Source organism: Nyctibius grandis, chromosome 4 (genome assembly GCF_013368605.1).
Source record: "Nyctibius grandis isolate bNycGra1 chromosome 4, bNycGra1.pri, whole genome shotgun sequence".
NCBI classification, from domain to species: domain Eukaryota; kingdom Metazoa; phylum Chordata; class Aves; order Nyctibiiformes; family Nyctibiidae; genus Nyctibius; species Nyctibius grandis.
In genome coordinates this window covers 78,860,709-78,886,769 of record NC_090661.1, presented here as the reverse complement: position 1 = coordinate 78,886,769, position 26,061 = coordinate 78,860,709, and the positions used below count along the sequence as shown (strand labels likewise).

General features: G+C 36.5%; 1 protein-coding gene across 1 annotated transcript in view; it reads right to left on the bottom strand.

The window, feature by feature from the left end:
- Positions 1 to 2,280: 2,280 nt before the first annotated feature.
- Positions 2,281 to 26,061, bottom strand: part of DLG5 (discs large MAGUK scaffold protein 5) — a 112,016-nt gene continuing 88,235 nt past the window's right edge. Inside the window, exons 17-33 of the mRNA XM_068398432.1 lie at positions 25,254 to 25,392; positions 22,556 to 22,700; positions 21,935 to 22,056; positions 20,775 to 20,864; positions 19,348 to 19,516; positions 15,316 to 15,478; positions 14,261 to 14,394; positions 13,520 to 13,684; positions 12,955 to 13,138; positions 11,844 to 11,992; positions 11,363 to 11,533; positions 10,029 to 10,225; positions 9,156 to 9,299; positions 8,833 to 8,960; positions 7,932 to 8,041; positions 6,028 to 6,137; positions 2,281 to 3,637 (exon numbers count right to left, since the gene is read on the bottom strand). Of these exons, the coding sequence (XP_068254533.1) occupies positions 3,534 to 3,637; positions 6,028 to 6,137; positions 7,932 to 8,041; positions 8,833 to 8,960; positions 9,156 to 9,299; positions 10,029 to 10,225; positions 11,363 to 11,533; positions 11,844 to 11,992; positions 12,955 to 13,138; positions 13,520 to 13,684; positions 14,261 to 14,394; positions 15,316 to 15,478; positions 19,348 to 19,516; positions 20,775 to 20,864; positions 21,935 to 22,056; positions 22,556 to 22,700; positions 25,254 to 25,392 (2,424 nt within the window). The 3' untranslated portion in view covers positions 2,281 to 3,533. The remainder of the gene's footprint in view (positions 3,638 to 6,027; positions 6,138 to 7,931; positions 8,042 to 8,832; positions 8,961 to 9,155; positions 9,300 to 10,028; positions 10,226 to 11,362; positions 11,534 to 11,843; positions 11,993 to 12,954; positions 13,139 to 13,519; positions 13,685 to 14,260; positions 14,395 to 15,315; positions 15,479 to 19,347; positions 19,517 to 20,774; positions 20,865 to 21,934; positions 22,057 to 22,555; positions 22,701 to 25,253; positions 25,393 to 26,061) is intronic.

Below are 26,061 nucleotides of genomic sequence, written 5' to 3'. Positions count from 1 at the left end.
ATCAAAAATGTACTTTTTCAGTGAAGAACACCAAGACGTTTTCTAAACAAAATGGCACAGAAATAAGGTTGAAAAAAAAAACATCTCTTAAAAAGCAAGCAAATGAGTAAGAAACCCTTACACTCACTGACACAGCAGCCATAAGAAAGTTTACAGGAAGAGGCCAAGCATCTTTTTTATACTGTTCAGTTTCTACTGCACATCTGGGACCTTTACTAGTTGTTGCACAAGACCAAAGTCTGCCTTCTTGGGCATCTGTATTTTTCACAGCAGTCTCTTTAGTTTCCAAGCCAGTGCACATTTTTCCAATGTCAGTGTATTTTAAAAGAAACTGTCCACTGTGAAACAGAGGCATAGAATTTTAGAAATTACATGGAGCCCTTAACATGAGTCTAGAAAAGATTACAAGACTGTACTTCAACCATGAATAGATCCATATAAGATGCACTAGGAAAGCTGTTCAAGACTGCTTAATCCAAATTTATCAGACACTGAAAAAGGACCCTTGTCTGAGGTGGAGAGGTTGGCAGCTGTCAGAGTGTAATTCTGGATCTGGCAAACATTTGCCCTACAATTCAGGTCAATGTAAACAGAATGCAAAGGTCTGAAAGCAAGTAGATGTTTGTCAATGTGTTAACAACAGATCATACATATGGGCTGCAGTATCTTCAGCCATTTTATATCAGTTTAGCTACGGAGAAATAAAGTTAAAAGATGCTGATTTCTAGCTAACTCCTTACCTGCAGCCATACGTGCTGCATGGTGGCTTATGAGCCTGAGGGCGAAATTTTCAGACTTTTGTTGTCTAGCTACATTACTTTTAAACTATTTTTAAAATAGCTACAGAACTATATTTTTTATTTAAACATCTGGACAAAGTTACTCTTTTTGGAACGTCAGCGAAATCTAGCTCCGGTATGCAGTATTATAAAATAAAATGCTATATCAGGAAACTCTTGATCTGAGCTAAAGGAATCTTTCTAGTGCTTAACCAAGACTTCAATTCTACTTCCTTGTGATCAGAAGATATGCAAGGTATGGCTGTTAATGACCTGCCAGAACCTGCCTATTCTCATTTTCTTCATCCTCTATTAGAAGATGGCACCATAGTGGTTTGTTTTTTTTTTTTCAAGAAAAGCAATTAAGGTGCAAGTCCTGTCTTATGACTGAAGGTTATTGCTAGCTACACAGATTATAAAAAGACTGACCATCCAGCAATCCGGTTCACCCTGAAGTTGACTATTTTGTATCTGAGAATAAAGCAACTGATGAAGCAGAAAAGTTAATACACAATAATTACCTTCCCTAAGCTTTCAGATAACTCAATGAATGGAAGAGGCTGCTCTGTCTGAAGTGTAAAAACTGGGGCACAGAATTCTACAATGTGCCTTTAATCTAATTATTCACGTTTTTGCCTATTAGGTTTTTCCTGGTTGCCAGGACACTCTCTAGAAAATAACAGTGATAGACTCATTCTCCAGTTAAAGCCTCCATCCAGCCAATTGCATTTCCACTTGAAATCCTTAACACCACTGGGCCAGAATACATTAACACAAACCAACATCTCACTTCTTGTGTCCTGCAGTTTTTGAATGTCTTTGGTATTTATGTATGCAAGGCTGACCAAAAACACAAAACTGAAACTTGCTCCTCTCAAGATGGGCACTTGAACCTATATGCACCAATTTTAGTCAGAAAATAAAACCTGATATGAAGACTCAACTAAACAGAGTCAAGGAGAACATTAGCTATATGCACCTTTTACACACAAGTCAAGTTACAGAAATTGACCTTTATTTAGTAATCAGTTTCTTTACTTTTTTTTTTTTTTTATACAAAGTGACATTTTCATTTTAGTACAGAAAATCCATGTCAGAACAGTACCTGTCTGTTTCAGTTGTACCACTGGAGTCTACTCTGACCTCAAACTTTAAAAAAACAAACAAAAAAAAATGAGATAAACAAAAAAACTGCTGTCCCTCACCATGAGAAGTATTTTGACTAGTAATTCGTCCATACCATTTCCTATTTTTTTAATTTATATATATACAGTATTATAATAGTATGGTATAATACTATATAAAATACTATATATATTTTATATCTATTATAGTTCAAAATACTCTCTTTATATAGTATATAACTATATAAATACTATATAAAGTATTTTGAACTATAGAATAGCATCTGTAAAACAGAATTTAAATTTAGGTCCAGATCTTTCTTTGAAGAACTGTGCAAGAAGAATCCCTTTTTTAATTAAAAAAGCTGCAAACAGAAGCAAAACTACAGCCTGTAGTGTAAAACTAGAAACCCTACATAATGAAATGTTAGGAACAGTGACCGAGAAGCAGTTCTACTCAAATGATATTTTAAAAACAATTAAAACACAGTACCCAAGAAACATGGCACAAGAGACAGAAGAGACAGGTACAAAACCTGTGTTAGGAACACAGCGTCACAGAAGTGCAAAAAAAACAAAAAGGGAACTGATACAATGGAGTTTGGTACAACAGGGAAATAAGTATTGCAACCAAAACTAAGCAATCACTTCTTTTTTGACAGTGAAAACACTAACAATTTAGTACCTTTCTAAAGGCTTTTAATCAAAGCCCTAAAACTGTGGCTGCTCTTAAATAAAAACAATCTACATGAATGCTACACACTGAAGTACAAAGCTTAAGAATGACCCTGCAAAATTGCACCGACATAAGCTTTCCATATTTACAGTATCTAAAAGTGACAGAACACAGCATGCTAGGCCTAGCTTATGACCCTTCCCCACCAGTACTTAGTCCAGGCCCAACAAACAGAAATTATTACTTCTCAACACGTGTTAAGCTTAGATTGTTCAGATATATTATGACGTTTAAATATTAGATTCATGCATAAAACAAGAAACGATATCATTGAAAGACAAGCGTTGACAGGATACAGTGGTCTGCCCTGTTGAGGAGTGTACTTCCTTCTGAGCTTAATCCCAAAACGTACCGATTCAATCCCACATTATTACCTGGTTGTCAAGTCAACAATGCGCTTAGAAACGGTCAAAATTGCAACTAAGAGTCACATTGCGCATAAACCATTTGCTCATATTCAGAAATTTCACTCCATTTTGGAGAGTTACCTCATTAAGTAAAAGGACACAGAGTTAAAAAACCAAAATAAAACAAAACAAGACATTCAAGTAAACAGCAACAACCAAATACTTTGAAAAGGTTTTTGTAAACTTGTCATTCTACAGGGTTTTGCAGCATTGTTAAATTCATTACTCAGACAAGTACACACAGGTCGCAACCCCTCGTGACAACCTGTCACATGTACATGTACGACGTAAGAGACAAGCTCGGTGAAGTGATCTACCCCTTCCCACATGCCTCATCGGGTCCTTGTGTGTTCAGTGTTATCATTCCCCTTCATGAAACAGAAATCACTTACGGATGTCTTTATAAAGACAGAAATGGACAGAGTTCGTTGGATAGAACATTAGTTGGTTATTTACATCTGCAAAGTAGTTTCACAGCTAAATAAATCTACAGTGGGCCAGCTGGGATCCACAGGACTTTGTTTTGTTCTTGATCGACAGTTGTCATAATCTGAGTGCAAATGCTTGAAAGGGCTCCTCCCTGGACAATGCCTGGAGAAAAAGAAACCCCCCCCCACCATGAATGAGACTGGAACAAACAGTTGTGACTAATTACAACGAGCAGTCTTCTGCATTTTTCTGCAAAGTGTTTATCAACAGATCAGAATTAAGCAACCCAATGCAATATTTGACTGATGCATGACTCTATTAAAACGAGAAAAAGAATAAACAGAGCAAAGTGGTCATGCATTCAGTATACAGTTTCTTCTTAAAAAAGCCCAGGGAAGTCACAGAACTGATGGCTATAATCAACTAAGACAACTGTTTTGTTAGAGGCCTCCGTGTACTATTTTCAGAGACATCAAGTGGCAAAGTTTAAGTCTAAAGATGGTCAGAACCTGCTACAATAAACCTTCTCTGTTCAGCATGTGGTGTTAAAGAGTTTTATATTTACATGGTAATATACATAGAGACTATAGCTGTAGCAACTAGACACTATTTACAAATATTAGAAGTAAGTTATGAGGCAGCTCACAGATCATTGAGCTCAATAACAATGGCGGTTGCTACTCCAATTCTTACTGTCAACTACCTTTAAGGAACAAGAGGCCAACAGCAAGCAATTCCCTGAAAATCAATTCAAAAGATAAATGAACACCTTGCATCTACCCTTACTAAACATAACAGTCATAAAAAGTAAAATGCCAACACTGACACAGGCGAGGAGAATGCATTAGCTTTAAGACTTAAAAAGCAAGGGACTTCATGACTTGAGAAATACGTCAGCAAAGCCTCTGGCCTCAGCTACCACTAACGCTGGAAAAATATAGAAAGTCTTATAAGGCTTAAGATATAATTTCCATTTTGGAAAAGAGAGAATTTGATCTCACGTAAAATACTACTTGAGTCTACAGTATATACTACAGTTAACAATGTCAGGTGAGTTTGGATACAGAACACAGTAACCGACAAGATCTATGAAAAGTGACAAGTGGCAACTAGGAGGTGATTCAGATTACACACCGTGCACACAACTTGGTACAGGAAACAAAGCCACCTTGAAAGAGTCGACAGTCAAAAAATGTACTTCATGAAGTAGTCACAGAGCTCAGGTCTGAGAGTGTGTCACATAGCTTCATGAGGAAGCTACCATGTCCAACATGCCTATCTACAGGCTTATTTTATGCATGACATAATTTCAACAAGCTTAAATGTCAACGCAGTTTGAACACCAGTCCTCTCTGACTACCAGCATCTGGAAATGTTGATGACAGCTGGAGTCCACTGTACTTGGCACTAACAGAGGAAGGCCCTTCCCACAGGGCATGTGAGAAGATACACATACGACCCTCTTGGACTGAGTGCTACTTTCACTATCAGGGTGAAATTAAAATGCAACAACTGACTTAACAAGGAGCAGAAGATAACATGTGGTGAAGCAATTTGGCCACACGCATGTCAAGTTCTGTGAAGGTTTAGTATGTACCATTCAAATGAACATTTGTATGGCTATTACCTAGCAGGTAATTGATTTTGTTGAGAATGTGCAGCTTCTCTCAGGATGCACTGAGATAGCTCTATACTAAACACATCCCCCTTCCCTTCCCTGCACTTGGCAGGTATGCCTCAAAATATTTCTGTAAGAATCCAGTTGTTTGGGGGGCGAAAAGTTGGGTTTTGGCTGGTTTAGTGGTGGTTTTTTGTTTTGGTTTGTTTTTTTCTTTTTAAGTTTTGTTGCCATTCACATCAAGATGGCTAGAATTTTATCCCCACTCTTTTGAATGTCTCTAGAATCACATGGAAATATACTCTGAAATAAGCAGAGACAGTCTTCAAACACAGTTTTCTTTCTCTGGTAAAAATAAAGTATTAACTACAATCCAAGATTCATATAATACACTTTATGATGTTAAAAAGGCCTCTGAAGTTGAATTTAATTATTCCAAATTACAATGCATGCTCAAGAAACCTTTGACAACTTTTTTCCTTTCTTGAAGGATTTAAAGTTTGTCTCACAAATTATTCATTAATTTACACTACAGGGATTTTTTGGTTGTTGTTTTGTTTGGTTTTGTTTTGTTTAATTTTTACAATTAAAAAACAACTTACATTCCATACATGGCACAAAACTGGTAACACTGTGTCAAATTATCTTGACCATACTTCCAATACTACTGGCTTGTAACAAAACATTTTCAGAATCTCTTTCAGTCATAAGATTCATAACATGCTAAAAGAAAACCATGAAAAAGAAAGGGATCATACTTGTATCTTGAGATTTCCTCTCCCAGTAAAATAAAACATCAGAGCATGAGTTTGCCAAAAGGGAAGGCAGAATGAAAAAAAAAAGTGCTCTTTGAAGAAACATAGGATCTTTTGAATTAGTGTAAATGGATTAAATTGCCACTGTGTTCCTAGTGAAATGTTGATTAAGTACTAACCTGTAAAGTACTTGCTATACTCTTGTTCTATTTTTTGAGCTGTCTCAAACTGTTCTTTGGAATGTTTTTGTGTAACTTTGTCCCTCAGGAAGATTGGGTCTTTTTGCTCTCTGCAAAAAAAGAAAAAAAGAAAAACCTTGTATACGAGTAATTTTTTTTAATGGACTTGAAATTATTACCTCCAGTTGGGTGAATATGAAAGGCTAATTAATTTGCAAGCATAACCCTGTGCATAGAGTGCCATCTACTGTGGTTCAGCAGTATCAGCATAGTCATCAGGATCATTTCAGTGATAATGAGTTTCTTTGCTATCAGACCAAGACAGCATTCCTTTAAAGTCTCAGAGACTGGGAGGGGGTTGAGGGAAAAAGAATATAATTTTTTTGCACTTCATGTGAATCAGATCATCACCTCATATACACTCCAGCACTCCCTACACAAAGCTGGGTTCAAGTCCTGCTCTTTTAAGGGCTTGAAGTATCAAGCATTGAGCAAATACAATATTTCTAGATCATCTTATATATGACATATTTTTGAGATTACTGTTTTTCTGTTATACAAGTTGTTGGAAATAAAATAAGAAAAAAATATAGAGAAATACAAATGGTAAAAGAAATATTTTAACTCCAATCAAGGCTTGTAACACTTTCTTCCAAATCTGACTTGGGGTCCCCAGTAGGGGAATTCTGTTTAAAAGGAAGCAGAATTTATAATCAATTAGTAAGGTCATATAGATAGGGACTGAAACAATATAAGCATAGTTTCTCACAGCCATGAGAAAAGCATCACAATTTTATTTTATAAATAAAAAAAACCACTACTAAACTAACCTATCACTGTTGTGTAGCATTTCAGAGAATGCCAATAGAACCTGTGCTATATTAAAAAGGCTGTTTGGAAAAAACTTTGGTGCTCGTAACAGGCAGAGACAATGTGCCACTGCATCTTATTTTGATGAGTGCTAGAAATCCTTGCTTGTCTAGTTCAATCGCTCTCTGTCACTTTCCAAAAAAAAGAAATAGCTGTAATGGTCACCATTCCATTCCCAAAGGGGCTCAAGACATGACAGTTACATCTATCATTCAAGTGCATGATCCTACAGTGGTAATGAAATACACATTGCTTTATGTCTTGCTTGCACTTGGAAGTGTGATACTTATCTTCTTTATTAAATAGATAGTCATCAAATTTACCTACAGATCAAGAATATAAGAAGTCTTTAATTTTCAAAATGAAGATAGTATAAGATCTCTCAACAAAACTGTTTCTTAATACTTATGTTGGCAGATTATCTCCCTTCTTGCCAAATCAATCTATCGAAACGTGTGAAGGCTTACTCAAACATTAGGGGAGTGACTGGGGTTTGTAATGCCCATGTTCTGTTCCTGGCTATATTTGAGCAGGAAATTCCCAATTACTGAAAGAGCATGGCCCGAGAAGACCACAGTATATATACGCCATGGCAAAAGGGGACTTCCTTTGCTGTTTTCACTGGAGAATGAAGGTGGTAAAGCTGAGGTTACAAATCAATTGGCACTGCATCCACACACTTGGTCCTGCTGAGAAGATGAAGAATACCTCTTTGTCATGGTCACCACTTAATTCTCAATGGATCTCACCTGTATCTGTCTTACAGTTTAATACAAAGGTGAGCAGGAAAGATCTGAGTACCTCCTGGAGTACATATAGTTTAGTTTACATTGTTTGATTTCTTCAAAAGATTCACTTAATTGTCATGCAACAAAAATGAAGTTAAGACCATTTATCCCACAGCATTTTTTATGAGAATTAATTTCCACATTTTAAAGAGATTTAAGATGACTAGGATGAAAGAAACAATAAAGGCAACAAGCTTATTTTAGGCTAAAATAAACATCCCTGAACTATACCCCTCACAGACTTACTTGATTTGTTTAGCATTTTTGTAGCGAATAAAAATTACAATAGGGTAGATATGAACACTGTGGAGCCGTTCGATGGCATGAGGAGCGATGTCAAGCAGACAATGACAATCCTAAGATCAAATGTAAATGCAAAACACTCATTCAGTTAAAGAGCACAAGCACACATGCAAATACCCCATTTCTTCCCCTACTTCATAGCAACCCAACAGAATTTTGCTACACATTTAGCATCTTGGGGCTACTAAGCAATTTGTATTCCCAAAGGATTTATAACAAAAGATAGAAGATGAAAAACTGCAAGAAATACCATTCATAGTACCAAAAGCATGCATTGATAGAAATAAAAGTATTTGAAGAACTAATGAAATGAAAACTCAGATTTAAAGATATGCAATACATTTTTCCAAATTTAAATATTCATATTCATTTACTCTTTCAGAAGTCATAAGCAAACACAAGTGTTAAAGTAATAAGACTTCCTGTGTGGTTTGACAGAAAACTATAAGCAATGTACAGATTTTAATTAATATCTGTCTCCAGGATTATGATGATGTTCATATTCTATATGACTGCATTAAATGGAATAGTCAAAAAGCCTAAATCCTCATTTGGGGGGTAGGAGGTGGAATCAATTGAATCTAAGAAAATAAGTTCTAACTTCATTTAATAACACTGTAAAAGAATATAGACATTCCTGGTTTCTACAAAGGTAAGCTTGCATAAAATAAACTTCAAACAGTTACATGCCAAAGTAAGGTAACTTTTATTTTACTCAGTGGCCTGGGAAATAATTCTCTGAATACCTTAAAGGAGAAAGTTAACATAATTTCCACCCCCTCCAACATAGTATGACCATATATTGCAAATTGTACAAAGAACTACAGCATTAAAAGTGACTCACCTTTTCTGTTATCTCTTTTATTGAAGCTACAGTTGTCACATCAAAATGTCCACTCCTCCGTTTATAATCGATAAACAGACAATCCTTCACACCCCGTTCAATGGCTTGTTGGGAAGCTTTCATAACCTCTGTTTCATAGAATCAGAAGAGATCCACTTTATCATTACTCTTCCTTAAGCACAGAAAAAGGCTAATGAAACAACGTCTGCAAATTCAGATTCTTGTTTTTTTTCCCATGTTTGTGCTACCATTTAGTTCACTTAAATAGATGTTACTATCACGTATTCTAAGCAAGAATAAATTGGTTATATTTGCATACTTACCAAGAGGACATCTGCAAAATTTTCCAGGGGATTCTTTGACCAACATGTCTTTCACAGCATCAAGTAAAGGTCCTAGAATAAGGACAGGCCTAGGAGAGGTACAATCCACTTTCTGTACACGCTGATATACCAGACTTGCAGAATCTACACACACAGAAGATCTACTTATAAAAGTATAAATTATTTTTCTCAGATAAGCAGAAGCACCCTAACAGTAATCATGAAAACAACTCCCTTGCAAGGGATAAGGAGCCTTGACAAGTACAAGAAATGCTCACTAGCCATTATTGAGATTTTCTCCACTTGACAGCTTAAAATAGACATTTTTCTAATTGAACCTGGTGCTTCTCCCCCAGCCCTCACCCAAACTTTAAAACCAATAATTTCTATTTTTTTCCTAAAAGTGTAAACAAGACACAATATTTGGTTTCTCTGGTTTGGTTTGTTGAGCTCTTCCAAGGAAGTAAGCATTGCAACCAATGATTTTTGTAGAGGAGTGAAGAAACAGAAGTGAAGATTTTTGAGTGGTGCCCAGGATTTCTGCATAGAATAAGTGACCTGGACAGAAATTAAATAGTTGAAAGGAAGAGCAAAACCATGCATCAAAAAGCAATCTCCCTCTGCAAATGAAACATTAATGCCAATAGATCTAGGAATAAACTTCCAAAAAAAATTTAATTTGAAACACTCTGGCTTGTTATTTAGTATAAAAAAATTTTGTTATTAAAAGTAATGTATGTGATGAGACATATGATCACCATTTGTATTCAGACCAAACACAAAGCAACATTATTCGTTGTGTCATCCTGCAGCTATTTAAAAATGGAAGAGAAGGAAAGGCATTCCTCTCCCAAGTATAACAAAGGTACTTGCCATCCAAGAAAGGGATTGAGTCTGTACTGATTGTATCAAGAGCCAATAAATCCTTTCCATCTTTGGAACCACTTCGCTTGTGTTTATGCTTTCTTCTGAAGAATGACCTCCGTGCCGCTGCTGACAATGTCTTAGATGAGCTGTTTTCATCTTTAGCCTCAGACATGCTGTGTCTCCTGTAGAATTCCTGATCCATCCTATAGTGAAACAAACTAACTGGTTGGTATTTAGACTTATCTTTTTCAATTTTTTCAACAAACAATAACACTGCTGCTTCTGGAACACACTGGAAATGCTCATCGCAGGCCTTAGCCCGAGTATCTTCATCACAGAAAATTAATCAGAAAGAAACGTTAACATAAATCAAATAATAAGCATCTGAAAACCTCACATTTCCATCACTTCCTCAAGATTCTTATAAAATAGCAGCATGGCACTGAGAGTGACCACTCTGACAGGCAGGGCAAAATTCCCCAAGGCAGAAGCAGCAGCAATATGCACCTACTTGCCAGTAAAGTCAGCCTCACACAGAAGTGAAGATCCCATTCTTTCTATGAAGCTGCATGTTATACTCCTCCTTACAAATAACGTATTAGCAATCCAAAATAACAGTTTTATTTTATATAAGCACAAATATTTTGGCCACATAACACATGTAAAATGTAGTTGGTTTTACTATCCATCTTCCAGTAACAAGTATCAATGATGTTTATGGGTCCGTATGTATATATTGTACTTCCACACATTCCACGTAGTACCATTGTCCCACTGTCACGATGAATTTTAAGTTATGACATGGAGAGAAGACTATTAGATGAAAAGGAAACCAGAAAACCAGTAATCTTAAAATGAAAAAAATATTTTAATCACTGACTACTAATCACTAATGTGATTTCAGTAACAATGTAGAACTTTTAGTTCCTGCACACTCCTCTTAACTGCTCCACCAACGTTACGAGATTGTGGTGGATACACAGTCTTATAACGGTGCTGTCCACAGGTAACTAAAGACACTGATGCTTCCCAAGAACGACTGTGATAACCTTGGATTCAAGGATATTTTTGCTGTCATTATTCTCACTTTTTTTATTGAATTATCACAATACTGTTCTTCGAATACTTTCCATTTCTAGTTTACTATTTAGTAGCATCACACCAACTTGACAGAGCAATATATTTAATTCAATGTTATTAAAATATGCCATCCCTAAAACAACAGGTCTAAGAATTAGTATCTCCCAGAAAGAATAGAAGCAAACAAGTCTTTTATACCACATCTCACTAGTCAGACTTTTAAAGACCATAAGATAAATACTGTAACTGCGGTCACTCACATGTATTTACTTGGAATCTGTCCTCTTTCCAGCTTCTGAGCATTCTCGTCTAGCTGCCAAGCCATCCAGCAACCAAAGTTTCCCTGTGGTAGAGTGTCATCAACATACAAAATGTCATCCTTCTTAAAGCTTAAATCCTGTTCCACCTCTGCCAGACGGTCATAAAGTGCTCTGGAAAGGAAGACATAAATAGGCTCCGCAACTGATCTTCATCAACTCAAGGGAAGAACATGAATACTTATTTTGAAAAAAGTTAACAGATTAGTGACACACACTACAGTTCAAGAGCGCACAGGTTTACAGAAAAATATGCAGACTTACTAAGTTACAGATCGTGTATTCACTGTCAGAGACCAGCTGGCATAAATTAGTAAACTTTGAATTTAAAAAATGTGGCAAAACTGATGTACTATCTCTCTCATGATGGTCAGCATATTATCCTAACAGCCTTATGCTGTCATTACCAGTCATGCGCAAATACCTGATATAGAATCCATCTCCAGGAAGCTCTTTTATCTTATTAAACTCATCTATTCTGTATTGAGTTTTTATTTTGATGTTTTCTCCAGGCTTCAACATTTCAAGATAAGCTTCCTCAGCTGTTTTATTTCGCATATCAATGGACCCATACTGCAAAAGACAAAACACCCCTAGGTGTGAAATTGTATCTTAACAGGCAATAGAATTAGGTGAGCTTGAAAAACATGCAAAATGAGTTTGTTTTTCCCATTGGCAGGCTCTATATAGAAGTAAATCTTGCCACTTAATTCTAGTACAGTTTGCACCTTAAGATATCTAGCAGGAGACTGAGACATGTAGGTGGAAAACAAAATACCCAAGTGAACACAGTAGACGCCGTGAGAGAGTCTGCTCTTCTTTAAATAGTTTTCAAAGTGTAAGCTGAGAATCATAAAATTTACACTGGAAAGAATTTAATATGTTTAGGGAAAGCAAGCGGTCTGAGAGAAGTCAGAAACACAGTTACAAAGCAAAATCTCCATCTGGATACTAGAGGCGCAATGGGAGAGTCTCAGTGCGCAGACAGTCTCAATGCTCAGTTGTATCTGAAAAGCTCAAACACATATGTGGTTACCACCTTAACTCTCCTGCCAAGTAGATAAATATTCTCATTTCAGATATAGAAAGCAGAGTCAAAGACATATTGCACGGCTTTCCCTAAAGTCTCGTTAGAATTTCACAGTGATAAGATCAATATTGTTCTCTGTTTTGCAATATTCTTTCATATCCTTGCCTTTCTCCTATGTACAGCAATTGGATTCAAGGCTTCCTATTTAGATGAAGAGAGCAGGTGTTCGTAATTCCAAGCGGACATACATTAGTCCTTAAAATTTGTGGGCAACTTGTGCTTTCAACAGTGGTAGTTCTCCAGGTCCGCATCATCCAGCTCTTCACATGTCGCAGCCAGAATGAAGGTTATTCATTCTCACCATTCTTACCCAAGTTTTGTGGTAGGAAATCAAGATTCACAGAACATCCCCCATTGCGAGACAGCATGATTCTTTGTGCAACTCCCTCTTTATACCATCCTAGACATTTTGTCAGTATGCTGCAGACTTTTCTTAATAGCTTACCTCAAGTATCATGTCACCCAAGACTAGTCCATCAGGTCCTTTTGCTGGGCTATCATCATCTACATCTGAGACAAATATTCCATACAGGTTTCCACCACATATCTGGATCCCAAGATCCACTTGGGATTTTTTAACAACAACAGTTCTAGGTTCAGGGGTCCTTTTGTTTGTGTCCACAGGGCCCCTTTTGACAGGAAGAAATAACACATGTACTTCAATTTAAAAACTTGCATTACATACAATCAACTGGCCATCTGAATAATATATATTTACATAATTATTATTCAAAATAGATCACCTATAGACACAGTCTTATGAGACAAACATCATATTCCTTGCAGACCTTCTTAACTAAACCAATCTTGTAGTAAACTTTCTTCGCCCCTTGCAGACCTGGTCTTTCAAACACAGTCTGAAAATGTACTTTTATTCTGGGGTCCATTTAACTTGTCTACTGACTTATTTCAACCAGACACAGCATTCACAGAAGTACAGTTTGTTTTTTAATACCCTTCACATCCATCCTGACCATTTTTTTCCTCAAGGTAAAAATTTTACTCTCTACCTTAAGGAATTCCGAGGACTTGTAGTTGGTGTGGTTTGTTTGGATGGGGGTGTCATTGTTCCTTCATCCTGTTCACTCACAGTATCAATTACAGAATGATTGTCAGGCGTTGCAGCTCCACTGCCTTGAGGGGTGGAATGATTACTCACAGGTTCTAGGCGAGAACTAAGAGAAAAAAAAAAAAAGGAACAAAAGATTGGTGGTTAGTTTTTCACCAACGCAAAATATTTTCCACGCAGACAAAGTTTTTCATTTGGCTATAAACCAAGTATAAAATAAAGAAAAAAAAAATCCCAAAATAGCATGCCAAATAACATATGTTCACCATAAGTCTAAGAGAAATATAAAGCTCAGTTTTGAAGTGTGATCATGCATCAAAATGAGATGGATAATTTCACTAGGTCATATGCCTTTTCTAATTAGTTTTTGGAAACTCCCAACTGTAAACAAAAAATAAAACTGATTTGAAGTACTAGAATCTCATAATCCTGGGAAGAATTCATCTTTGGCTTTTGTTTAATGTATCTGAGGATTATGTCCAAATAGGAAAGAAAATATGGTATGTGCATCAAGCATTTTTCTTTTCAACAAGCATGTATTCACATATTACTTTTCTAAGCAATCACACTTCTTATCAGCACAAATGTGCTGATGTTTGCAAACATATTACCTGTACAGAAGTTATCTACTAGCTAGATAACTGCATGGACCACAGTGTTTTCAAACTCTAACCAGCCTTACCTTGATCGTGAATGATTGCCAAGCTGATACATATGTGGGTTATACTGAGCCAGAATAGTAATGGTGTCGCACTGCTGTCCAATGATTAGTCGAGCCTGTTGCTCTGTAGCATTTCTCAAATTTATTCCATTAAACTACAGAAAAACCACAGAAACCAGGATGTAAAGTTTTCAGCAAAATCATTCTTTCAGTTTCCTAATTAGTTTAATGTCTAAATGCTGACTTATTTCCACTGGGGTAAATAGGAGGATGGCAATGCTGCTATACAATTATTCCTAGGATTTACTGCTTGGAAGGAATCACTGCCATTTTAAAACATTTGGTAACCTGACCATGAGTTTAAAAATCTTTTTACTATTGAAAGGCATATGTATTCTGAGCTGTGTCATGATTTGATATCACTAATTAAATTCGAGTTGGTTCAGACCACCAATCCGAATAAATTCAGGATTTAAAGATAAATTCAGATCCATGATCCATTCAGTTCCATTGTAGTATCATCCACACACTGTGCAACAGAAGATGCTTTAACATACACAAGCATGAACAGATCTAACATTTACAAAGCAGCTCCGTACATTACAAAATGCTCCTCCACATGTTTATCTAATATTGTAGGCAAAAACATGACTGTAGCTAATCTAAAGCCTACCTGAGCATTTTATAACCAGCTGTCTCAGGTAAGGATATGGCACAGCAATTGCAGCACGAAACTCTGTACAAGCCAGCTGCTTGCATATTTACTCACCTTATCAGACAGAGGATGGTGTTGGGACTATATTGTTTTAAATACCAAAGCCAGCTAGCTTAAAATATAATCATATCTATGTAAGATGCAATGCAGATCTACTATCAAAAGACATTATTTTATGATAAAGCCTGACAAAACACCACAGCAATCACAATTACTGGAATATTACAATACAGAGTAAATATCCTTTGCTACATCTCACAGCACACAAGTTTTCACAAGATATTCTTTTGGGGAAGGCAGTTATGGCTGGAGTCATATGAACTGATTCATTAAGCCATAGGAATAGTAAGCAAACAATTACCTCTAGTAACTGATCACCATACTCAAGGCCAGCTTGATGGGCAATGCTCCCACCTGTTACTTTAGAGACAAATATTCCACCATTTTCTCCGCTCACAATGGAAATCCCTAGTGGCTCAGAACCCTTCTGCACTTTGACATGACGTGGCTCTTCCATGTAGGGCCTTTTAGAGGAGATAGTTAAAACTGATTTGGACAAAATTGCACTCGAACCATCACAATGTCAAAGTTACATGCAATACTTTATGTCTGTCTGAATTGCAATAACAAAATAGGCTTAAACAGTTACTTTAAACAAATTTACCGTCAACTGTCTTAAATGCATTCCTGTAACACCATGCAACATACAGTGGCAGAAATAAATGTATAACAGGTACATGATTGCTCTAAAACATTATGGTAAATATGAATTATAAATAGTATGGTGGTGAAGTGGGTAGGAAAGAAGCTTCCAGATGCATATTATATAAAAGTAATTGAATCACTGTATATAATATGTCATTTACAAACCATATTCCAGAAAGGTACGTTACAAATATCAATGCTGGGAGTCTTTATCGCCAGTGGAAAATAAACATCATAAATAATAAGGTGGTGAACCAAAGGACAACAATGCACAAATATCAGATTTCATATTTGTATGCAGGAAAACATAAATTAGTAATGAAAATTAAGCAGTTGCAAACTCAAGCCATTAAGACAGCAGTTTGCATGGTAGCATTACAATTACCATGCAAATTCTCCTCAGGGCAATTATCCAAACATGTAAAATAGCACAAAGTGCGCAATACTGCTCGAGAAGGACAACCTTATATCAGGCCAACCTCAAACTCCTTAGTGATGAGAACCTAGGCCTAGGAGCCACAGGGATTCTCAGAAAAGACCTATTACGGAACAGATATCTGGAAGATGTAGAAGATTTTAAAAGAAAAGAACACTTAGAAAAAGACACACAGTAGCAAGACACTAGTAAGTATAACAAGAGAATGGCACATAGAAAAGAAAACCCTGATACATTCCCCTTTCCTCCCGCCATAGTTAGGATGTATCCACCTGTACAAGCAGGGCTAGTCCCTTCATGGTGTGTATAAACAAACAGCAGCCTCCTAAAAGCTGCTGGTTCATATTACTATGAACTTAAGGTCTACACAGCAAAAGGCATCCAGATATTAACAGTTGAGCTCATTCTGAATGAAACAGCTTGGGTACCAGGTGTGGTGTATTTTTTATAATAGCATTATACTACTTTTGACATGCATTAATTTGAATGTTTTCTTTCCTAACACTTCATTATATCATATAGACATTCTCCAAATTGTGCCAACTGCTTAAACTATTTTAATTGTGCTGTTCAGAGACCAGATGAGTTAACTGGACTTTACTCACTGCTACTAATGTGAGCCAGGCTGAGGAGAGGTATTTTTGGAAAGAGTAGGATTTGGGGCTGGGGGAAGAGGATATCATTTCATAAATCATACTTATTGCCACAGTCTTTGAAGCTAACTATTTGGTAGTCTTCTGCAGCAGGGGCATAATAGTTTGCCAGCTTATTAATGCATAAAAGATAAAAACTGGCTGCTGATATGAATGCAACTCTGGAACCCAGTAATCTTATAACGTCCACATCACTGTTAGAGGTAATGCCCTCAGAGCTTGTCTATCAATGTAATGAAGATAAGGTAAGTTTACTACCAGCAAACTTACTTAAACTGAAGTCCACATTTTTTGTATGTAGCATATTTCAACTAAACTGTGCTAACTCCCAGAAAACTGCAATTTACAAACTTTTTTTTTTTAACTCATTATGAGCATGTAAACCATGATGTTATATGAAGGTGCTTAATATCACAAAATTTATCAAGGCATACTACCTCGTTAAAAATCAAAATTACTTCTTTCTGATCTTTATTTATTGTTCCTTTCTACCTTTCCATCTACCACACACATTTTTAAATCTGTTTTGTTTTTTTGTTTTGTATTGGAATAAGAAATAATGAAACCCATACAAATTGCACAGGATCATATCTTAGAATTCTAGTAAATACAAAATCAATGATAACTAGTAATGCATGTAGTAGAGAATCAATAATAAAGTAAAATAGAATGATAGCATTAAAAAGGTGTCTTACTTGATAAGCAGTGTTATTAAAATCAAGTGAAGTGCACCCTTCTATAACATTCAGACTGCCTGCCAGAATCACTAAACACTGATTAGAAAAAAGTCTTAATTTACAATTGATCAGATCTTTTAATTTTCATTTAAATTAAAATCAACAGAACAAACAATCATTGATTTTTTTTTTCATCTGTAGTATTATTATTTGTATCTGGGGAAAGGCCAAGCGAGTTACTTGTATTTTGTGGGGAACAGAAAAAAAATGTAAGACCAAATAACCATTTAAAACGCTATCTAGGCATCTTCAAACATTTTCTTAGGATAGACTTAAATTAGCTACTTTCCTCAATTAAGAACTGTTTGTGTTTGTTAGTTTTTTGTTTTGCTTTCAAAAAAACCCAAACTTAGAATTATATTCTTTTTAGAAAGTCAATTCAGACTACGGTTTATACATATGCACAGCAAGAGTGAAGGGGCTGGAACCTGACTGTACTGCAATCATCTGATCAACATTAACAGAAATTGTTATTTCCCAGAGATCAGAACACGTATCTTGTGCTCAGAGATACAGTTACAGGGGTGTCAAAAACCTAGCTTTTTCAGATAAACATTATACATCATTAGTCATGTGAAAGAGAAAAGAAATTGACTTTGAATTCGCAAGTGACAATGAGAGGAACATTTGTATGAGAACACAAATTGAGTACACATAGTACAAAAGTCACACTGAAGTAAGAAAGAATGAAAATTCACAAAGACCTCTTTACATTCCCTTTCAAAGTAACGCTGTCCTTTGTACACTATATATATTCTAGAGTTACAATAACTTGGTTACCGATTCTTTAAACAAGACAAAAGTTTCATATAACATTTTATGAATAACTTTTTATTACTACCAGAAAACTTAGAATACAGAACATCCTTACTACTTTATCATTCACATTTCTTACCAACAGTCCTTTTACATAAATCAAGCAACACAAAGGCGACTTGGAGTCCACATAAATGTAATCTATTCCAACACATCATAGCTCCTTTACACAGCCAGAATGGCATTCAGCTGCCTTACTGGAAATAAAAGCCTGATTCAGATTTGTGTCTTACTGTTCAAAGCTTTGAATTCATGCAAACTTTTTCATATATTTAGTTTAGCCAAATCATGATAAAATGAAATCAGATGTCCAAGACTGATACCATAAGCAATGTATCTTGAAAATATTCATCACGAGATACAGAAAGTTGTTAAAACACAAAGCACATGTTTCTAAGCAAGCTATCATACCAGGTTCAAATTCTGCAAGCAGCTACACATACTTAATGCTATTGCTAGTAGTGGTCCAGGTAGAGCCAAAGAGATCAGTCACAGTAGTAAAATTGCATCTGTACATATGGATATGTTCTTGCACAGTTATGCCCTCAATTTCTCATGTTATCTGTCTAAATTGAATCAAGGCACAGTGGTTAGAGCACATATTCTACAACGCTAAAGCACCAGATATTTTGCTATCAGATGTTACTAGGTCTTCATTTTATTTAGTTTTCCAGAGTACAGAACAAGCCTAGCATGAACAAGCATCTGAGGTAGTTAAGCTGAAGGGGTGTATTCCAATTTAGACCGCTCTTACTTGGTGTGGCCATTAATCTAACATGGAAAAAACAAAACCCTTATGAAATTCCTCAATTTTCTAAAGTCAAGAATCTAGTCTTCAGTTTTGAAGAAAAGAAATCCTCACAAAGATCCCTTACATACTTTGTAAAGAAAATAAAAACATCGAGTAACAGGACCTGAGATGCACCTCTGCGCCTACATATCTGTCATTTCAATTAAATGTTCGCATTCCTTCAGCCCAATAAACAAATGTATAAAATTTTCCTCAGACACATTTGTATTAAAAGCAAATAACGTGGGGACCTTACCTATCTTTTCTACGTTCTCCAATAGATACTGGGCTAATGGAAATCCTAGGTAACGTAGAAAGGGAGTTCTGAGACTGGCTGCTGGTGAAGGAAGACGTTTCCAAGTTAAGAGGTGACTGTGGAGGAGTTATCAAGCTGGGACTGCTACACTCAGAGTGTGACAAGGAGCCTGTGGAAAATCAACAGTCAAGATTTAGTATCCTGCATCTGTCATAGTTTGGAGATCTACACAGATGTAGTGAAAGACACCATACACATCTGAGACAAGAAAGAGTACTAGAACTCTATTAACCATGTAAAGAGCTTAGGGAGGCCGGGTAACTTATTTCAGACAGTGCAAACGTACTGTCCCTTAATGACTGTATGTCAAATCTGTCGTCCGTAAGCATGCATACAACTACTGCCATTCTCAACAAGGAGAGGAGCTTACATACAAGCTACACCATACACATGTCTGAAAACACTTAACAATGCAAAGTAAAAAAAAAAAATAAATATAAAACACAAGAAAGGTAAAGTAAAATAAAAACTGAATATGTAGGTTTAATTTCAAATAAAATATTTATGTACAGCCGTTTCCTTTGGGTAGAAGGACACATTATGAAACACCTGACAACACGAACAAAGCCCCAGCATGAATCATACACAGAGACAGGAAAGCTCTGCAATTTCAAACAAGCTTGACATGACTTTGTTTGCGTCTCTTCCCTGGTTGTAACCTCCCTGAGTAATTTACTGAACAAGTGCCCTGACAGAAACATTCAGTTTTCTTCCTCTGAAAAAGCCACAGAAAATAAATCTCAAATTACTAATCACCAGTGAAAGCCATTTGTAAGAACTGTATTTGCCCAGCTAGGAAAACTACTGCATACAGTCCATTAAGGCTACAGAACATTTGAGCAACAATGGCAGCGAAGAGTTGCTGTTTACTGTCATCAAACTCTGAATTCTACCGCTCTGCAGCACTCCAGCCGGTATTTGCATCATATCTTTAAATATCCTCCAAGAAGCAATTTTGAGTGAAGTACTAAAATACTTTCACTGCATTTCAAAACATCATTTACAATCATTAATACAATAATATGCAAAATAATATATGTAAAGAATAAAAAAAATAATGCAGGTCATCTCACTGTTAAAACTGTTAAGAGATCATTCTAGAAAAAAATTACAACTGCAAAACATACAGCAATGCTTATTCTTACTTTCTCTTTGTGCGCCTTTTCTTAGTGCGCCACGTCCTAGAGAAAACTAACAGAAAAATCAACTTTCATTAGAAAGTTCCTTTTTTTTTTTTTACCTTTCTGTGGCAAAAAAAAAACCCTGTCATATTTAGATTTTGGAGCAACCTGATTTAACAACTGCAAAGGCTTTGGATTGGTGATACTGAAAATAGTACGACTAAAATTACTTATGAAATAATTCACCTCTGTCAGAGCCCATCATAGACCTTGGATATCTTGGTGTTAAAGGGATCTTAATTCGTTCTGTTCTGTATTGCAAGTTACTCGAAGAACCTATTTTTACAACAAGAAAACATTACAATGACAAAGTAAAAGCAACTACAATTGAACAAAAAGGTACATTTAGATTCTACTTTTTCAATGAGCATTAAAATGGCCTCTGAATTTATGCACAGAACTTGATTACCCTTGTATATATTGTGTATATCATATTTCTAGTAAATTGTCTTGATTACACAGTCAGTATAAACAGAGCACAAAGCAGCTATACAGTACATATGCACTGTTCATTCTTGTATGAAAAATATTTTGAATATTTTTCAAAGAGATTAAGCTTAACTTGATGTCCGAGCCAGAATCTAACGTCTCTGTTTACTAAGAATCCACTGGACTTTCCAAAAAGCATTCAAATATCCTGATTACATTCTGCTTGGATAAATACAGAATTTTTTGACACTGGTTGCAAATGTTATGCCATTTTTTGCTGTGGTTACAAAGCTGCCATGCTCTATTCAGATGCAACTGCCAATCATTGATGGAACACATGAACAGAAACATGCATTAAAAAATTGCTACATAATTTAAAATTTAAAAAAATGTAAAAATTCAAAAATATTAAAACGTCATTGCTACAAAGCATGCATCTGCTTTGGTATTACTAGGATAGCCATAAAGAATCTTACATGTCAGTCAAGTAAACATAAGTGCAACTTATCTTCCAACAATACAATTTACATTAGGCCATTAGTCATCCTTGATTTTTTGTTTCAGAGGCTCTGTCCTTTTCTCTTCTCTCTACCTCACTGAACCTCAAAAATACTTTGGCTGGCCTTCCCATCTTTATAAGGGTACTTTCAAACAACAACAGGCACAGAAAGAAGAATCACCCACATACACACATAGCATTTTAAAGAGACTGTGAAGAATGAATTAAACACAGCTACTTCCAGGGAACACCTTTAGTCATAAAACCACAAAAAATGAAGCAAAGGAACACACAGGAAGCCTTTAGGCTTTGCTAGCTATGACAATCCCATAACATATATACTTAAGTAATTTTCCATTTATTCTTTGTTTCCAGTATATAGGAGTCCCACAGGAAATAAATCAGAAAAGCTAGTTACCAAGTCTTGCACTGGATGGTAATGAATTTGAGCCATGAGATGCTCTTGTACGTGTATTTTCAGAGTAGTCATTGGAATGTTTATGACTTAGGTCCAAACTCAGGCGACCTTGATGCTGGGAACTACATCAAAAGAAAAGGAAAATAGGGCAACAGTTGGAACTGGGCAAAGCATCTCAGCAAATCGCAGATAGGCCAACAAAAAATTTTGGTTATCCCTGAGTTACTGAATAAAATGAATGCTCCTCTCCTTCCCACTTCCCAATTGTCTCATCGTTTTAGTCAGAGGAAAAACAGCCTAAAGTGTTGTAAAAAAAAAAAAAGGGGAAGGCTTTATTTGTTTTGGCAAGGACAAGAAAAAATATCAGAAATCAGTTCATTAAAAAAATAAATTTCTTTGTCAATATTAGCCAGTGGAACAGAGGGAAACCTCATCCATCAGTTACTGAAAGACATGAAAGCAACTGGCACATCACTTCTACACAATAATGGTTTTGAGAACTCTGGGTCAAAATAACACACCACAGCGGTGCATTTCACTCTGCACTGTATAAAACAACTACCAGAAGCAATTTCATCCTAATGAAAACAAAAATTTAAGGAGATACAAATTTCAAAACACCTGGGATGCAGATGCTGATGGCATATCTGGCCGGCGACTGATGGACAATTGCTGGTGTGAACTCTATGGCTCCAGGCAGTATAGATTGGATTTCTCATGACAGCAGTTACCGCAGGGCATGGTGCTAAGCTTCTTGGTACAGTACCTGCTTAAGATGATAAAAACATGTCTTACCAACAGTATTAGCATATAAACTTCAGATTTTAAATGTATTTAAATATTTATATATTCACGTAACATTTGCATGTATGAACATGCAAATAAAATTAAATAAAAATAGAAATAAAAATAAAATTATTAGCATACAGACAAATACATTATTAAGCACCATGTGACACCTTTTAAGTAGTACATGCACATTTTTTTGTAATGAGTCAATAACAAAGTGGATTAGATTACCAAAAAATGAAGTCATTCACAGTATATCCTTTTAATATGCACTGGTAACTAAACGATTTTCTCTGTTTTCAAGTATCAAACTTTTTTATGCAGAAACAAAAATTCTGCATTTCTCTCTGAATAGCCATCATTTTATTTGGTACTTGAACTGACTGCAGCCAAAATGATTCTTGTTCCTCTTCTGTTGCCTCAAAGACTCCTACTTCTAGTGTGTTCTATGACTTTAAATTATAGTACTTCAATATTTATTTATGAAACTTATTACTCAAGCTGTTCTTTTAAGTACACTCATCCTTCAGTACTCAACCAATTGAGAGCAGCCCTGAGGAGAAGGACTTGGGGGTACTGGTGGATGAAAAGCTGGATGTGAGCCGGCAACGTGCGCTCGCAGCCCAGAAGGCCAACTGTATCCTGGGTTCCATCAAAAGCAGCGTGGCCAGGAGGTCAAGGGAGGTGATTCTGCCCCTCTACTCCACTCTGGTGAGACCCCACCAGACTACTCTAGTACTGTGTCAAGCTGTGGGGACCCCAACACAAGAAGGACATGGACCTGTTGGAGCAGGTCCAGAGGAGGGCCACAAAAATGATCAGAGGGATGGAACACCTCTCCTGCGAGGGAAGGCTGAGAGAGTTGGGGTAGTTCAGACTGGGGAAAAGAAGGCTCTGGGGAGACCTTATTGAGGCCTTTCAGTACTTAAAGGGGGATTATAAGAAAGATGGGGACAGACTTTTTAGCAAGGCCTGTTGCAATAGGACAAGGGGGTAATGGTTTTAAACTAAAAGAGGGCAGATTCAAACTAGATATAAGGAAGAAATGTTTTACGATGAAGGTGGTGAAACACTGGAACAAGTTGCCCAGAGAGGTGGTAGATGCCCCATCCCTGGAAACATTCAAGGTCAGGTTGGAGCGGGCTCTGAGCAGCCTGTTCTGGTTGCAGATATTCGTGCTCATTGCAGGGGGGTTGGTCTAGATGACCTTTAAAAGGTCCCTTCCAACCCAAACTATTCTATGATTCTATGATTCAACCAAAGTCTATTTGACCAATTTCCTCTTAAATGAGTTGGTAGCATAGAATACAATAGCAAAAACTTGTTCACATTTCAATACATACAGTTGTATTGTCGAATGTAGGTTTGACTTGATTAGGTTATTATGTTAGAAATAATACCTTTTAATACTTTTTCTACTATCATTAAAAAAGAGAGAAAGAGAGAGAAAAGAGTAAAAGAAATCAACGAAGAGCAAAAGCTTCTTTGATCTGAGCTACTCTTGAGCATATCCTTACATTCTGAAAATTGATTGGGGCAACAGGGTTTGAAGCTGCCCATTGTTCCAGATACACAAGTCATTACCTCCTTCACAGTCTCCAATACGAAGAAAGTCTCCCATAGTTTTTAGAACATGCAGGAGTTCGGGGCTTTCCAAAGAACTGAGGGTAAACTCATAAAAATCAATATTGTCTTGATTTGAAAATCAAGTTTTGTACGCAGCTGCTGAAGGTAGCTACACTAAAGACTGAACAATCTGTTAACAAGTTTACCAGGTCTAAGCAAATGCTTCTTGACCAGTTCCAAGCAACTAGCGTGCAATACCCTAATTAGCTCCTGAAGTACTCCATTTAGTTTGTGCCAATTTAAGACCTGCTAACACAAACCTCAATAACAACTGTTCGACCAACGGAGACAACATGCTAACTGTTTTCTCTTCTGCCTGATTATACCGATTTCTGTGTGAGCTGCTTGTGAGTCCCCTCTTCAGCATCTTAGTATCACAAACATAGTGGCATTTAATCTTTAATTTAGATTAAGATCACAACCAGTTTGGGCACTCAACTTGAGATACTCCAACCATTTGATTTCCAATAAGCAGAACTTCATATGTTGCACTTTCTGAACATCAGATCTTTTTCCTTGGAAGTATTTTAGAAGTTAAGCATCTAAAGATTGGGATGCGTCCATTTATTGTTCGCTTTCAAAAATATTGGAAATCTTGTCTCCCTAATGTATAGGCTATATTTTGTTCACCACTAATGTATTCAAAACTCCTCTGCACAGAAACTGATGAAACACAAATCCTTCAGCCAGGAGTTGCTCCGTTTCTTTAATGGTTCTTAAAGAGGTTTCACTTCTTTACAGTCCAAAAGCTGAGCAGAACATGTTCAGATTACAGCAGACCATGGAAATATGTTTTGTGAGTCATGTTTGTTCTGCACTTATCACAACTAATCCCCAATATTGTCCAATAGGGACAAATTCCTCAGGGCATTCCTAGAAAGTAACTATGAGTTCTGTCACTCACCTGCTGACATGCCGCCAGCGTATAAGGCGGTGGTCACAAAGCCATCGCTGTGCCTAGCAGACCGTTTTGGTGAATATGGTGCCCATTCCTGCAGCTCTGGAGACAGATGCTCCTCACTAGCTGGAGCATACTTCTGCACCTACAAAAACATAGACTTGATTACAGGAAGTTGGAAGAAAAAAAATAGCCAAGCTTTGTAGGCAGTAAGCAACTCCAAAGTTTCTAGTATCTATTCCAGAACATGCTTGCCATCACAGTGCTTGTTACATCTTTATCTTTCAATGATGCTATTCACTTCTACCCCTTCCTTCCTCCATCCTGCTCTGTTATTTCTTTTTGTTATTTTGTAATCTTTTTAGGCCAATGTTTGCAACTTAACTGGTATACTTCCCTTCACAATGAAACACACAGCATTTAGTTATGTTTCTCCTTTAAAATACTGCTTTCACAGGACATTTCAACTGTTATTTCAGCCACTATTGCAAGTGTTTCCTAAAGAAGACCTGGGTAACAAGCCAGAAAGTGTTTTCCTTTAAGCCTGTATTTTCTGATATGTGTGGAGCAACCTCTCTTCATCAGAGCAATACAGGTTTTGGAACCATCACAACTTCTGTTCTGTACATAATGAATAGACACTGGTGAGTTAAAAAACCACGAGAGTAGCTCAGATACTGACAGTGATGCTAGAGAGCTACAAGTTCAGGGCTCAGCATGCAGAGTTTACACACTTGAAATGTACAGCACGAAACACGAGATTGATATATGTAATAAGTGAAAAATAATTATGAAAAAGGTACTCACAGTTTTT